Here is a 16,243-nt window from a genome sequence, read left to right as displayed (position 1 = left end):
TTTCATAACTCTATTACAGTATTTAAATCAGATTAGATGTGATATAAAATACATTTCAACAGATGCACAAACCACTATCAAACTTACTTCTGAAGTCGGATAAGATATGTCTTGTTGTCCACATCGTACACATTGTATACCCTCATTCCTATTAAGCTAAAGGAAACAAATATTATTTACTTTAAGAAAGAAAAATAGATAAACAAAAAAAACATGACAATTATATCAAGCCAAGAGTCAATTAATTTTATTTTCAGAGGATGTTAAAAAATGAATACCTCAATAATAGCATTTGTATACATTTATTGAAACAATGCATAATGATATGTTTTATGTTCCTTTTAATTTAATCAGATGAAAAAAAGCTTGACACTTGTAACTTGAAGAGTTATGTTTAGGTATTAGCATAGAAATATGTAGAAATCCTAACACATTTATCTATAAGTTCAATGAAGCTACTCATATTAAGTAGTCTGAAGCAGAAATTGCAAATACAAATTTACAGCTTATGTAGCATGAAGAAAATTAAACCAAAATCTGAATTTTAAAAGATTTCAAACCTTTCCTATTGTGTTCATTCTTCTGATGCAGCCTAACTAAAGCTATTTAATCATTGCTATTAGTATTAGGTAGACAAAAATGCTGGAGAAACTCAGCGGGTGAGGCAGCATCTATGGAGCGAAGGAAATAGGCAACGTTTCGGGTCGAGACCGAAGTTCTCTCTTAGAGACATAAGAGACTGCAGATGCTGGAATCGAGTGAAAAAATAAAGTGCTGGAGGAACTCAGCAGGGCAGGCATGCGAGTCCAAATACTAGATGATCTGCTGAGTTCCTCTAGCACTTTTGTTTTTTTGCTCGAGAGTTCACTCTTATTGTTTTTAACCTAATAAAAGTTGCAAAATTCCAGAAACCCAGGATGGCTCAGATACAAATTGGAAAAGTGACTTATTGACAATAGTAAGAATTGAATTTCACCAAACTGGAAATTGTATGGCTTTATTTTTGCAAAGCTCAATAGAATGGGAGAAATGAAAAATTGCATGATCTGCTCTGCTAACAGTGAGAATTCATTGGAAAACCTTGAAATCTCAGCAAGCACAAAAAACTGCATTCAGATAGTGCCTTCTTCATTATCAAGATGCACCAAAATTGTAATCAATTTATTATTTTGAAGTTCAGATATACATTTTATTTCACTGATCAAATTCAGTGTGCATAGGCAAGTTCCAGAATTGATAGAAATTGAATCACTTAACCATTTTGATGAAGGATAGTCCACCTGAAATGTCAACTCTGTTTCACCCACAATATTGTTCGAGCTGCTATTTCTGCATTTATTTATGGCAATAATTTGATATTTACCAGTCATGATCATAACATTTGTCGGTAGGATACAGGAGGAAATCCCTCCTTTCTTTGGGCCTTGCTTATTTATCTTAAATTGACATCTTGTCGTTCATTAATCTAATTAATTATCCAATGTTAGATAACCTACTAACCCCCTACCCACACACACAACTGCTCCCTATCTCCCCCACAGTTCCCCTTTTTATAAACCCCCTTCCCCACTTCCTTCTCCCCTCCCCCCACTACTTTCCTCCCTCTAGCTTTGCAATTTGCACTCTTCAATCCTGTCTCATCCCTTCTACTTTTATCTCTGCAGTTGGTTCCGACCATCTGCCTATCAAAAATCCCCCTCACTTGTGTCCACCTATGACCTGCCACTCTTTGTCCTGCCTCTTCCCCTCTTCAAGCTTTCTTCTCCCGCCCAACAATCAGTCTGAAGAAGGATCTCGCCCGCATCACATATCCATGTTATCCAGAGGTGGTGTATGATTCGCTGTTCAGCATCTATCTATCTATACATAACTAAAGCTCTGATCTTGTGCTCTTCCGGTTTGCACGGCTTTTCTAGTTGCGCAAAAACGGTACGCGATAGTGCTACGATTTTTCGCCAGCTCACTCGCCGTTCTCCTGTGCTGCGAGTGCAACAAGTTTCGTTCCGATTGGTGCTATATTGTAAAAGTTAGCGAGGTTTACAAATCATAAAAACCATGTGTGTGCAGATCGATCTTCTCTCCTGTCAGTCAGCGCCGCGCGGATTAGTCTCTTTTCCTGTCACTCCCCGGGACGATCCATCCCTTCCTGCGCCATCGCGTCTTTACTGGAGCTGAGGGAGGCCGGCAGAGGTCTCCAACCGGACACAATATTCGGAGGGACTGGAAGCGGCGCGGCGGTGTGGCCAAACGGAAAGTGGTGAATATGATCCCAGCAGAGGAGAGCGTCCAGCGCCTGCTGTGAGTCCCAAACGCACCGCCATCACAATGCCCCGCAGCTCCAGGCTCCTGCCCCTTCCCCTGTCATACCCCCCTCTCACCCATGGCTTTTCACCCGTCTTTTCTCTGAGCTCCCCCCCACCCCTGCCAGCATGGCCGCAGCTGCTGGTGCTTCTGGGCCGATCTGAGGCCTGGCACTGAGGGCGCCGATGGCTGATGCTCCTCTGGGGCACGCAAGAAGGGAGAGGAGTGGCAACCTCGAGATCCTGGGGAGGGAGAGTGGGGGTGGAGAGTAGGGAGGAGAGAGGAGTTATGGAAGGAGGGAGTGACTGAGGGTAGGGGAAAGGAGAGGTGAGGAAGGGATTGGGGGAGGAGGGGGGAAAGAAGAGGGAGGAGGTGAGGAGGGAGAGTGGGGGAGGAGGGGGAATAGAGGGAGAGGAGGGGGGAGTAGAGGAGGAGTGGGGAGGTAGGGGGTGGGGAATAAAGGGAGAGGAGGGCAGTGGGGGACGTGAGGAGGGATAGGGGGAGGTGAGGAGGAGTGGGGGGATAGGAGGGGGGTAGGGAGGGGAGTTATGGAGGGAGGGAGAGAGTGACTGAGGGTAGGGGAGAGAGGGAGATAGAGGTGAGGGAGGGATTGGGGGAGGAGAGGAGAGGGGAAAGAAGAGGAGGGCAAAGGGAGGGGGAGGGAGTGCTAGGGATGAGGGGAAATGAGCTGCGCCTGTGCAGTTGGGGGCTATGGGTGAGTGGTGGAAGGGGTAGGGAGGGAGAGGGGGAAAGTGGAGAAGGTGAGGAGAGTGGGGAGGAGGGGGAATAGAGGGAGAGGAGGGGAGATAGGGAGTGGGGAATAGAGGGAGAGGAGGGGGGGAGTGGGGGAGGTAGGGAGTGGGGAATAGAGGGAGAAGGAGGGCACTGGGGGAGGTCAGGAGGGGGATAGAGGAGGTGAGTAGCAGATAGAGAGATAGGAGGGTGGTAGGGAAGGGAGAGGAGTTAGAGGGGGAGGGAGTGACTAAGGGTAGGGGAAAGGAGAGGGAGGGAGAGGTGAGGGAGGGATTGGGGAGGAGGAGAGGGGAAAGAAGAGAGAGGGTGAAGAGGAGGGGGAGGGAGTGCTGTGGGATGAGGGTAAATGAGCCGTGCCTGCGCAGTTGGGGGCGATGCGTGAGTGGCACAATATTGCATTAGGGGGACAGGTTGCATTGGGGGAATGGGTGAGTGGTGGAATCTTGCATTGGGTAACGGGTTGCGTTGGGGGACCCAACGGGTCCCACTTAGTCTAGTCCCATCTAAATGTCATAATTCCCCCACTGCTACACTAAGGAGTTAGCCGAATTTTGATTCTGACCCGAACCAATAATCAAAAAAGTCCCAGTTAAGTTCTGAAACAAACATTAACTGTTTTTAGCCTCACATATACTGAGTGTTAGCTGCATTTTCTGTTTTATTTATCTAACGTCCACTGATTGTGAGACAAACGTACACCTTAAATGTACAGATATTAGTGAAAATTATAGTTGTATATTAGTGGAAATCATTTTATTTGTTTTTGTAAGATTTCTATATATAAAAAGATTTGGAAATATTTCTGGAAACAAGTCATTCAATAGCGGCCCGGTGCAATCCTGAGGTTGCAGGCATTTCACTCAAATGGATTGAGGCGAACATGGGTGCATTTTGGGGGGCGGGGGATAGTTCAGGCTTCAGTCTGCAGAAGGGTCCCGACCTCCACAGCCACTGCCTGGCCCGTTGAGCCCCTCCAGCACTCGGTGTTCCATGGAGTAGGAAGGAACTGCAGATGTTGGATTAAACCGAAGAGACACATGGAGTGACTCAGCGGGAAGTCTGAAGAAGGGTCACCCATTCCTGCTCTCCAGAGATGCCGCCTGTCCCGCTGAGTTACTCCAGCATTTTGTGTCTGTCTGCGTGGAGTTAAAGCCCGGCTCCCTCCCTCCTTCCCCTGTGTGACTGACATGAGGGCCCGGGATCCCGGACACGTTCAAACCTCCTTGTAACGTCCACACGTTAAATCTCCAGCAGCTGGTTGTGACCGGGGAGGGGGAGGGAGGGAGGGAGTGCTTGATCAGATACCTCTGTAGCTCCGAGATGATGACTCGGACATCAACGGTGTTGAACCGCGACTTCATCTTCCCTCAACTCGGGCTCGAACCGTCTCTGCGCGGTCGCCCCGCCGCTCTGCGCCTGCGCCTGCGCCAACCCCGTACGGGGCCCCGCAGCGGCTCAAACTCAGCATCCGAATCGCGAATGTCGAAAGGAAATACAGCCCCATGCTCAGCTCAGAACTTTTACATGGTTGCGCCTTTTTCGGTGTCATATTTCCTCAATGGTCACGTTAAGGCATCTGTAAACTTCCAAGAAAACGGGGAAAATCGTAGAAAATCGCTACAGAGAAGGCGACCGTTTCGTTTGATCCATAGTATCCGTTCCTAACGAAGCAAAGCAATGTAGACATCCCAGTTAAGTAAGTAAGTAAGTTTATTGGCCAAGTATTCACATACAAGGAATTTGTCTTGGTGCTCCACCCACAAGTAACTCTCCCACTCTCCATCAGATCATTATAGCATGTGCCACTCTAGTTTTTGTCCAAAAAGAGTGTTCTTTTACCAACTCCATTTCAGGCAATGACTTCTTGACCACTTTCTCAGTCTGAAGAGGAATCCCGACCCGAAATGTCCAGAGATGATGCCTGACGGTCCCGCTGAGTTACTCCAGCATTATGTGTCTATTTTGATATAAACAGGCAACTGTGGTCCTTGTTTTTTAAATTTATACCCATTATAAGCTTCAACTAAAGAACTGAGTCTATGTGCCAGTGATGATATGCAAGTAAACTATTTATTGTACAAGTACTTGTGTATATGACAATAAATTCAACTTGTTTAAGTGTTGATTCATGTGAAATAGCATCCATAACGTTTTTTGTAAAAAAAGTAATTATATAGAGCAAATGTCCAAATACTTATTGCGCTTTTGGGGAGATTGACAGTAAAATCTAATTTTGTTAGGCACATTTTTGATAGTACCAAATTGTACAGTAATTATGAAAATTCCCTTCTTCCTACAAACTGCTATTAAATATATTTTTGGAACTCATCAGCAAGTAATGAGGCAATTGTATCTCGTGAGGTACAAAGCACAGAGAGCAGGAAAGTTCCTCCCATTTATGTAATCGAAAAGAAAGAGACTAGATGCTGGAAATATGAAATAAAAACAGAAGTAGTGATGGACTAACTCAGTGGCTCAAGCAGCACCGCTGGATGACATGGATAGGTGCTGTTCTGGGTCAGGACCCTTCTTCAGACTGTTACTCTAGTACTTTGTATCTTTTTTTTTGTACTCCAGAAATGTTGCCTGGCCTGCTGAGATATTCCAGCACTTTGTGTCTTTTTTCTGAACCAGTAACTGTGGCTCCTGGTTTCTAAATAAAGACATTGTAGTGGCGCCTGCTGGCGCACGCAAGTATCGAACCCAGCGTTCAGAAGCCGCGGGCACGTGACCTGGTGAGGGGCTGGGTTTTCGCAAGGTTTCGCATTTGCGCGGCAGTTGTTCGACTGTGGTCAGTCGCATGAGCATAGACCTGTTGACTACGGAGCGAGTTATTAATATAGATCGTTCTAAGAACTTGGTCATCGTCTCTGCATCCGCTAAATTGGTGACCCCGACTTGTCTAGCCGTCGTTAGACAGGGACCATGCAGGAGGACTACGTTCCCGCAGAATCGGCCGGCACGAGACAGAGCTCACCGGGTTTCAAGCTGCCCATGTTTTGGCCGGATCAACCGCAAGTTTGGTTCGCCCATGTAGAGGCACAGTTTCATCTGCACAGGATCGTAGCAGATGAGACGATGTATTTCCACGTGGTGGGGGCTCTACCACAGGACTGTGCCTCGAGGATGCTGCCGTACATAAGAGACCCACCAGCGACGAGGGTTTGAAGACTCTCCTGTTACACACCTTCAGGCTCAGCCGCCGAGACAGGGTGGCGAAGATCCTTCACATGGATGGAATCGGCGACCGGCGGCCGTCCACCATTATGGAAAAGATATTGGCCCCCGACTGTGTTTGTTGTTCGAGCAAGTCCGTTTAATGCTCGCAGGGGCCGACTTCAGTGATCCCCAGCACCTCGAGGAGTGAGACGACGAGTTATGGACCACCAGACGGCGGGACGTTTGCTTCTTTACCCGCCCCGCTGCCACGGCTAGGGTGCAGCCTAGAAGACATCAGGAAGAAGGTCAGGACTCGCCCAGCACCGAAGAATTGTTGCCGCAGCCAGAGGGGTATAGCAGACGCCGTTGATGTTATTATCATCTCCGTTACGGTGTGGAAGCCCGAAGATGCCGAAGCCCCTGCTCGTTTCAGGGAAATGCCTCGGCCAATCGCCCATAGAGGCGAACGCGATCGGCCTGAACGAAGGCCTCTACATCCATGATCGCCACTCCGGCCACCGTTTCCTGGTCGACTCTGGTGCCATAACAGCATCCTGCCGCCAACCGCCGGAGATACCCGCGTCGGTAAGGTAGGACCCGTCCTCTCGGCTGTTCGAACTTATGGTACGCGGACCCTGGACTTAAATTTCGACTCCCACCCATATAGGTGGAAGTTTACTGTTGCTGACGTCATCCAGCCGATATTGGGGGCCAATTTCCTACGCGCGTTCTCCCTGCTAGATGTGCGGGGCGGGCGGATGGTCCCGTTGTCGGACCTGTGCCCTGCTGAGCCGCGTAAACCGTTAACGTCCCAACAGCAACTCGACGAGGTAGCTGAGATACAGCAACCTTTCGCAGCCCTTTTGGCCGAATTCCCAGGGTTGCTCAGGCCACGGTTCGACGAGGCTGCACCTCGTCATGGCGTGGTCCACCACATCCCCACCGAGGGCCTACCTGTTCACGCCCGCGCGCGCCGTCTCCCGCCTGATAAACTGCGTATCGCACAAGACGAATTCCAGCTTATGGAAGACATGGGGATTGTCCGGTGGTCGGACAGCCCTTGGGCTTCCCTTCTGCATATGGTGCCCAAAGCGTCCGGGGGCTGGAGGCCTTGTGGTGATTACAGGCGTTTAAACGCGGTAACCACAGCAGATCGGTACCCAGTCCCGAACATCCAAGATTTCTCGGCTCATTTGGAGGGCGCTACCTTCTTTTCGCAGGTCGACCTGGTCCGACAGGTATAATCAGATCCCAGTCCACCCCGACTATGTCGCTAAGATGGCCACCATCACCCCTTTTGGCCTTTTCGAATGGCGAAGAATGCCTTTTGGCCTGAAGAACACCACTCAAGCGTTCCAAAGGTTAATGGATCAGGTCGGGCGGGGTTTGCCATTCATATTCATCTACCTCGTTGATATTCTGGTAGCCAGCGGTTCGCAGGTTGAACACGTTAGGCACGAGATAAGCTCGGGGGAGAGGGTGACTCCCGATGACTCCCGCCTTCATGCCTATGGGGGAGGTATTCTGGTCGCCGTGGGGAAGGCCACGGTTATCTGTACAGTTCTCGAGACCTCTCGGCCCCTCACTTTCCTCCTGCTGGACTCTGATAACGTCACCCTGCTGGGCACCCGTGCATGCCAGGACTTTGGACTGGTCTCTTTTCACCGCGACATCCACCTGCTGCAGGCCCCCATGGACCCCCTGAACGAGTATCCCGACCGTTTCGATGACGTTCTGGGCAAACTGCCCTGTGCCTATAAAATCGTTGTTGACCCGGGGGTCGACCCGGTGATTAGACCGGCCCACAGTGTGTCTTTTGCCATGAAGGGCCGCGTGGAGTCCACACTGCGTGACATGGTTTCCACGGGCATCCTCAGGGAGGTGAGCGCTCCCACCCTGTGGGTCTCCACCATGGTCGTCGCTGCCAAGAAAGATGCGAGCGAGATCAGGATCTGCATCAACCCGAAGGACCTGAACCTTGCTATCCAACGCCCGCACTACCCCATGCGGACGGTGGAGGACGTCGCTGCACAGGTCGGTCCGGCCACAGTCTTCTCGGTCCTAGATGCCAAGAGCTCCTTTTGGCAGATCCCTCTGGATGAACGTTCCTCCTTCCTGACCACCTTTAGCACACCTTTCGGCAGGTTCCGTTTTCTCCGCATGCCCTTTGGGATCAACTCAGCAAGCGAGGTTTTCCAGCGGACCATGGATCAGCTGTTTGCCGGGTTGCCGTGCGCTATTATTGTGGATGACATTTTGGTATACGGGAGGGACGTCGCTGAGCACGACCTGAACCTCCGCCAAGTCCTGGACAGGGCTCGTGAGATCAAGCTCAAGCTTAACCCGAAGAAGTGTCGGCTCCGCGTTCAGGAGGTCACTTACGTGGGCCACGTATTCACGGCCAGGGGACTAAAGCCAGACCCCCAGAAGACGGCTGCGGTCACCGAAATGCCCGCTCCCACAGACGTGCCCGGCCTGCAGCGCTTTCTGGGCATGGTCAACTACCTGGGTAAGTTCATACCCGACCTCAGCGAACTGAGTGCTCCCCTGAGGGAGCTGATCAAAAAGGACAATGCCTGGGTCTGGCTCCCGCATCACCAGTCGGCATTCGTAGCCCTGAAGTCCAAGCTCGCACGCACCCCGACTTTAACGTACTTTGACCTGAACAGGCCAATCGTCCTCACCTGCGATGCATCTCGGTTCGGCCTCGGTGCCGCCTGCCTGCAGCTCCATGACAATCGGCAGCTGCCTGTTTCCTATGCCTCTCGCACCATGACCCCTGCTGAGCAGCGCTATGCTCAGATCGAGAAGGAGCTCCTTGCCGTGGTGTTCGCATGCTCCAAATTCAAGGACTACATTCTGGGCAACACTTTCACCATTGAAACTGACCACCAGCCGCTGGTCTCTATCTTGAACAAGCCTATCCATGCGGCCTCCTCACGGTTGCAGCGAATGATGCTGCAGCTCCAACGATTCACGTTCAACATTGTGTACCGCAAGGGCAAGGAAATGTTCGTGGCCGACACATTGTCCCGTGCGCCGCTCCCTTCCGTTGCCCGCCATCCATACGAATCTTCTGACCTGATGGTACTGAACGTTAACATTGTTCCCTCTTGGCAGATGCAGTCCCTGGTCAAACACACTGCCGCTGATCCTGCCCTGCAACAGCTTGAGGGCGTCATCCGCCGTGGCTGGCCTGACCGACGCTCTTCCCTACCGGCCGGTGCCGTGCCCTACTTCCTGGTTCGGGACGAGTTGGTGCTGCACAACGGCGTGGTGGTGAAGGGTCACAAGGTCGTGGTGCCGGACGCGCTGCGGGATCACTGCTTCCAAACCGCACACAACGGCCACCCCGGGGTGGAGGCCACTTTGTCCCAGGCCCAAGCCCAGTTTTACTGGCCGGGCATGGTTCAGGACATTCGGGACAGGGTCTCCGCCTGTGCTGCCTGTAACAGCCTACTGCCTCATCAACAACGCCAACCTCTCATGCAGCAGCCGGCCCCCGAGTTGCCGTGGATGGCTGTCGCCACTGACATATTCGAATGGCGTGGCAAACACTTCCTGGTCCTGGTGGACTCCTACTCCAGCTGGTTCGAGGTGGACCAGCTGCCTTCCCTCACGTCTGCTGCCGTCATCGGGAAGCTTCGCCGCCACTTGTCTACCTTTGGTTCCCCGGTGACTCTCCAATCCGACAACGGCAGCCAGTTTACCAGCGCAGAGTTCGGCGCCTTCGCCACCCAATGGAACTTTCGCCACATCACCTGCAGCCCCGAGTACCCGCAAAGCAATGGCCTTGCGGAGCGCGCTGTCCGCAGCGCCAAGGAGCTGCTGGAACATTGTCGGCTTGCCCATTCGGACTTCTACCTTGCCCTCCTCAACCTCCGCAACATTTCCCGGGACCCCGCACTTGGTTCGCCTGCCCAGCGCCTCATGTCCCGCACCACTCGACCCCCTCTCCCGGTTTCTCAGCAATCTCTAAATCCCGCTGTCCGCAGCCCTGCCGCTGTCAAGGAGCGCATCATCGAGAAGCAGGTCATCCAGAAGCGCTCCTTTGACAAATCTTCCCGACTGCTTCCCCGTCTGTTCCAAGGCCAGGTTGTCCGGATGATGTCCACCTCCGGTCATCACCGGCTGGCCGTTGTCGTTGGCAATGCCGACTCTCCCCGGTCCTACCTGGTTGACTACGAGGGCACCGTGTACCGTCAGACTCGCCAGCACCTGCTGCTTGTCAACGAGCCTGCTCCGCCTCCCGCGGACCCGTTTTCGCCGCCTGTCCATTCCCCGCGGCCTGAAACTCCTCCTGCCCCTGTCACTCCTCGCATGCCCCGGACACTTCCCTCTCAGCTCCCTGTGCCCAGCCCATGCGAGCCTCCTTCTCCTGCCTCACCAGCTGGTGTACCCGTTCCATCCCCCCGTTCTCCTCCTTCTCCTGGGCGTTTGTCTCCCGGATCTCCCATCTCTGTCCCTGCCCCCGTTCCTGTAGCTCCTGCGGTTGAAGGGGAAGGCGGGTTGCGCACCCGCTCTGGGCGGTTGGTCAAGCCGCCTGTCCGGTACGGAGTGTGCGAGTAGTCTGTGTCATGATGTTTTCTAACTGCTTATGGTTTGCCTCTAGCGTATGAGCCGTGGTCGCTTTGTTTCCAAGAGGAAGGATGTAGATCAGTGCATGCTCCTTTAACATAGTGACCTCACCACTACTAACCACTCCCCATTGTCTCCTGTATAATTGTAGCTTCCCCGCCTCTAGCTCGCTCTCTAGTCCCAGTGATGACCACGGACAGCTAGAGCATAATGTGTGTAGTGCCTTTAATAAAGATACTTAGTAAGAGACTTTGTGTGTCGAACAAGTCCTTTTACAGCGCCCAACCGCTGCCTGAGAAGGTCGACGCAATCCGTCGTTTCCCGAGGCCACTGTCCGTCAAGGGCCTGCAGGAATTCATCGGTATGGTAAATTTTTACCACCGATTCGTTCCGTCAGCGGCCGCCGTTATGCGACCGTTGTTTCAATGTCTAGCAGGCAAGCCCAAGGATCTGGTCTGGTCCGATGAGGCAAGTGTAGCTTTCGAGGGGGCTAAGACCATACTGGCCACCATGCTGGTACACCCGAGGGCATCCGCCCCCACGGCTCTCACCATTGACGCTTCGGACGTCGTGGTGGGCGCTGTCCTCGAGCAGCGGGTAGGTAACCGCTGGCAGCCGCTGCCGTTTTTCAGCAGGCAGCTGCGAGTCCTGGAGATTAAGTACAGCGCTTTCGATCGGGAGTTCCTCGCGCTCTATCTAGCGATCAGACATTTCCGTTACTTCCTCGAGGGCCGCGCGTTCACCGCATTCACGGACCACAAGCCGCTCACGTTTGCATTGAATAAAGTAACCGACCCATGGTCCGCCAGGCAACAGCGCACCTCACCTACATATCTGAATTCAGTCTGACATTCGGCATGTGGCGGGGAAGCTGAACGTTGTGGCTGACGCGCTATCCCGTCCGGCTATCCCTGCGGTTTCCGTTTTAAACCTCGGAGTGGATTATGCTGAGCTGGCAGCGGCTCAAAGGGCTGATGCCGGTATGGCGGATTACCGCAGGGCCGAATCGGGACTCAAACTGGCAGAGGTGCCTTGTGGCGCCGGGGGCGTGCGGGTCATTGTGATGTTTCCACAGGTAGGGCCCGCCCGATCGTCCCTGTTGCCTGGAGGCGACGTATATTCGACACTGTTCACAGCCTAGCCCACCCGTCCATTCGCGCCACCTCTGCCCTGGTAGCTTCCAAGTTTGTCTGGCACGGGTTACGAAAACAGGTCGCCGCATAGGCCCCTGTATTCCCTGCCAGACTTCTAAGGTGCAAAGACATGCGCGCCCGCCAGTGCAGGATTTTGCGGTCCCCGACGGCAGGTTTCTGCACATTCATGTTGACCTGGTGGTTCCCTTGCCCAGTTTGTAGGTATGTTGCAAAGCCTACCTGAAGTGTCGTTGAAAATCTGTCGCTGCGGGTGTGCGCGATTTTGGCGCCGTTTAGAGGGGCGGGTTTAAAACGCGATTTTCTCTAGGCTGTTCAAATCGAAGATGTTCAGCCTAGTTAATTATTAACGAAAAATCGCTGGAAGACCCCGTCGCAAAAGCTATTGTTAGTTTTAAAGGCCTCGTATAATAGTTATAGTAGTTTAAAAATCAATCTCTAAACCCGCGACCGCCAGCAACCGCAGGGTCCCATAGAGCAAACCACAGAAGGTATGTAGCTTATTTTTACATTAAAAAGGGCTTCTAAAGATCCCTTTATACAAAGTTTAATATTGCGAGTAGCTCATTTTGGGCCCATTATATCCCGCAGTATTTTTCTCGGCATTTGGGGCACAAATCTACCGCAATGTGAACGTTCTAAACCAGCGCGTTCCACAGGGACCCACTGAAAAGCTGATTTAAATGGGCATTTATTTACAGCAATTGAGCACTAAATTCCTTCCATTTGGTCTATAAATTAATGTAAATGAGATTTAAAAATCATGTTTTATTGTGAATTATTTGTGAATATTATTTGGACATTTAGGCTATTTAAAAATGTTAATCATTTATTAAGAAATGGATAGATGTTTAGATCTAGTAATTGAAGTCTGAAATTAGCTACAATTAGGTAACTAACTAATTATATGCTTTAATTTCAGGTCATCCAAGTAAGATTATTTTATATTTGTTTCAGAATGCTTCACTCTATGATAACTGAAAATTTCATTCAGTTCTCTTAATTTTTAAGAAAGTTATGGGCTTTTGACTGTTCACGATCACAGCTTTTTTGTTATGTCCATAGAAATCAATAGGGAACAAGATGCTCATTTCCGAGTATGAAAATGGCCATAACTTTTTAAATACTTGAGATATGAAAGTGAATTAGGTGTCAAATTAAACTTATTTTTATGCTTTATCTGATGGGATAAATTACAGACTTGATTTTTAAAATCTCAAAATTTTGTAACATTGCTACAGTTTGTGCGGGGCCACGCACTTGCTCGCTATTGTGGATAGGTTCACCAGGTGGGTGGTGGCGATACCGTTGACTGATACCTCCGCTGAGGCTTGTGCCTGCGCTATTGTCTCCAATTGGATCGCTCGTTTTAGGGTCCCTTCCGATATCACTACCGATCATGGGGCTCAGTTCACATCCTCCCTGTGGTGTGGTATGGCGCAGCTGCACCAGACCACCGCGTATCATCCGGAGTCGAACGGTTTAGTCGAGTGGTTCCACAGACACCTTAAATCGGCGTTGAAGGCCCGGCTCACCGGCCCCGATTGGGTTAACCAGTTGCCCTGGGTTCTCCTAGGCATCAGAACTACGCCTAAGGAAGACCTCGACACCCCTCGGCCGAGCTGGTTTATGGCTCGGTTTTGCGGGTACCTGGGGATTTTTTAACCGCCACCCACGATCAGGAGGTCCCGGCTTCGGCGGTGCTAGCTGACCTTCGCGAGCGGATGCGCGCGTTGGTCCTGGTTCCCACCTCGACATGGGTCAGCCGCGGTGCATGTGCCTACTATGTTACAGGATTGTGCTTATGTTTTCCTTCGTAGGGATGCTCACCGCTCAACGTTACAGCGGGTGTACGAAGGACCGTTCAAGGTGTTAGAGACTGGTACCTCGATGTTCACGTTGGACATGGGTGGCAGGGAGGAGTTCATCTCCGTCATCCTCCTTAAGCCAGCCTACGTGGACGAGGATAGCTCGGTGATTATGGCCACTCCGCGGCGTAGAGGGCGTCCGCCGGCCGTTTTGCCGCCCTCTGCACCTGTTACCCCTGGTTTAGTTTCACCGGTCCCCGTTGTTACGCCCGTCCCTCGTTCGCGGTTTTCGCGCCTCTCCGGTTCTGTTTTGCCGGCCCCTAATGTTACGCTCGTCCCACGTTCTCAGACTACGCATTCCGGTTGAACAGTCCGGTTACCCGTGCGTTTCCGTACCTCGGTTTCTGGGGGGGGGGGCATGTAGCGGCGCCTGCTGGCGCACGCACATATCGAACCCAGCGTTCGGAAGCCGTGGGCACGTGACCCGGGAGGGGCCGGGGTTTTCTCGCGGTTTCGCTTTCGCGCGGCAGTTGTTCGGCTGACCACCGTTGTGGCCGGTCACGTGTGCATAGACCTGTTGACTAAGGAGCGAGTTATTAATAAAGATCGTTCTAAGAACTTGGTCGTCGTCTCTGCATCCACTAAAACATAAACTATTGAACGTTGCCTGACATTGCTCTTAGGGATCACACTCTGTATTACTTCCCTTCATGTTTCTTTCCTCCAGACTGATACTGCATCTTAAGCTTCTGACCTGATGCCATTCTTCACCATTGTAGTGATTTAATCTGTCACAATTTTATGTTTTATTTCAGATTTCCAAATGTAGCTTGGTGCAACTCTGCTGCCAGTGATCCCATTGAACTAATCACCTCACACCTATCTACCCATATCTTGCTCCTCTTCACTGAACCATGTTTCCATAGGCCTTATGAAGTCCAAACTACTGTCAGCGCAGTGTTGATAATGAATTATTTGTTAACATTCATTATGTCCATCCCAAATAATTCCACTTACATTATAAGATAGTTTCACTGTCCTTCTGATTAATTTTACTAATTGTATGCCTCCCCTCAGCTAACAATGAACGATTCTACATTTCCTTATCATCGTCAGCTTTGATCTGTCATGTTCACACCTTACCCTTTCCATATAGCTAGACTCTCTCTCCCCTGACTCTCAGCCTGAAGAAGGGTCTTGACCCAAAACGTCACCCATTCCTTCTCTCCAGAGATGCTGCCTGTCCCACTGAGTTACTCCAGCATTTTGTGTCTATCTTGACCAGCATCTGCCGTTCCTTCCAAGAAATAGAATATTTCTGCTTAATTTGACACCATAACCAGCGAGCTACACAGAAATAAATCTTGAATTATGGATGTTTAAACTGTAAATTTTCTATTTTGGATTATTGTCAAATTCCTTAAAAGGCAACTAAAATTAAAAAAAAGTTGGAAACGGTTCTTTTAAAATATTGGTTACATCATCCAGCAACATTTTTTTTTTTGCTTTTGTCAGCAGAATGTTATTCCAACTAGCAACTCAAAGCTAGTATGTTTTTGGATACCTTTGGTGGTTGTCCAGTGCTGTATTGGTTTTGGCAGATAGTCAAACGTGAACCCAGTGATTAATGATGAAGGAACAAGTAACCTTTCAGTGCTTCTCAAATGAAGGGATAACCTTGAGATATAAATAGATCAGAGCAACCTCAACTTAAAAAGGGAGTGACAATGCCATGAAAAAATAAACAGTGGTTGAAACTGAAAATCTCCAGGAAACCCACGTACACAAACTATAAAGTAGGACTGGCAGACAGATTTCTCATCTGTTTTTAAGCATCATTTGAAACTAATCTAATCCAGGATGGTAGATTTATTGAACACAGGGAATCTGAAGGAAAAACAAAGGCGCAACCAAAAGATGCCAGCCCATTTCACACTGAGCAACTTACTGATATCTAAAGGTGAGATGTTATTTTTATGTTCATGGTAGAGATTGAAAACAAAATCAATTGTGGACTAACATTAGCATTCACCCTCTTGCTCTCATCACTCTTAATGGAATGGTTGAAAAATCATAAAGATCTTCTGTAAAGCTGTAGCCATGGAGTTGTACTGTGTGGAAACAGGCCCTTCAACCCAACTTGCCCACACACAACAACATGTCCCATCTACACTTGTCCCACCTATCTGCATTTGGCCCGTATTCCTCTAAACCTAACCTATCCATGTACCTGTCTAAATGTTTCTTAAACGCTGTTGGCTAATTACTGGCCAATAATCAGCAGAAACAAAGAACTGCAGATGCTGGTTAATACTCAAAAGGACACAAAGTCTGAAGGAAGGTCTCAACCCGAGACATCACCTATCCATGTTCTCCAGGGATGCTGCCTGACCCGCTGAGTTACTCCAACATTTTGTGTCCTTTTGTCCAATAATCAGCCAGCCTGGAAAAAAGGAATAGGTGACGTTTTGGGTCGAGACCCTTCTTCAGACA

At 50.2% G+C, this 16,243-nt stretch overlaps 2 protein-coding genes across 4 annotated transcripts in view; one reads left to right on the top strand and one right to left on the bottom strand.

The window, feature by feature from the left end:
• Positions 1-4,488, bottom strand: part of nemf (nuclear export mediator factor) — a 62,012-nt gene extending 57,524 nt beyond the window's left edge. The window contains exons 1-2 of one of the 2 annotated variants that reach the window (XM_033026538.1): positions 4,360-4,488; positions 88-156 (exon numbers count right to left, since the gene is read on the bottom strand). In XM_033026538.1, coding sequence (XP_032882429.1) covers positions 88-156; positions 4,360-4,415 — 125 coding nt within the window. In that variant the 5' untranslated portion in view covers positions 4,416-4,488. The remainder of the gene's footprint in view (positions 1-87; positions 157-4,359) is intronic. The other variant, XM_033026537.1, reaches the window with a different exon arrangement.
• An 11,041-nt stretch (positions 4,489-15,529) lies between these two features.
• Positions 15,530-16,243, top strand: part of mok (MOK protein kinase) — a 103,720-nt gene continuing 103,006 nt past the window's right edge. Inside the window, exon 1 of one of the 2 annotated variants that reach the window (XM_033026534.1) lies at positions 15,530-15,710. In XM_033026534.1, coding sequence (XP_032882425.1) covers positions 15,611-15,710 — 100 coding nt within the window. In that variant the 5' untranslated portion in view covers positions 15,530-15,610. The remainder of the gene's footprint in view (positions 15,711-16,243) is intronic. The other variant, XM_033026535.1, reaches the window with a different exon arrangement.

This window comes from Amblyraja radiata, chromosome 9 (assembly GCF_010909765.2).
Source record: "Amblyraja radiata isolate CabotCenter1 chromosome 9, sAmbRad1.1.pri, whole genome shotgun sequence".
NCBI classification, from domain to species: Eukaryota; Metazoa; Chordata; class Chondrichthyes; order Rajiformes; family Rajidae; genus Amblyraja; species Amblyraja radiata.
The sequence above is the reverse complement of the archived record's forward strand: the minus strand, read 5'-3'. Positions and strand labels throughout refer to the sequence as shown.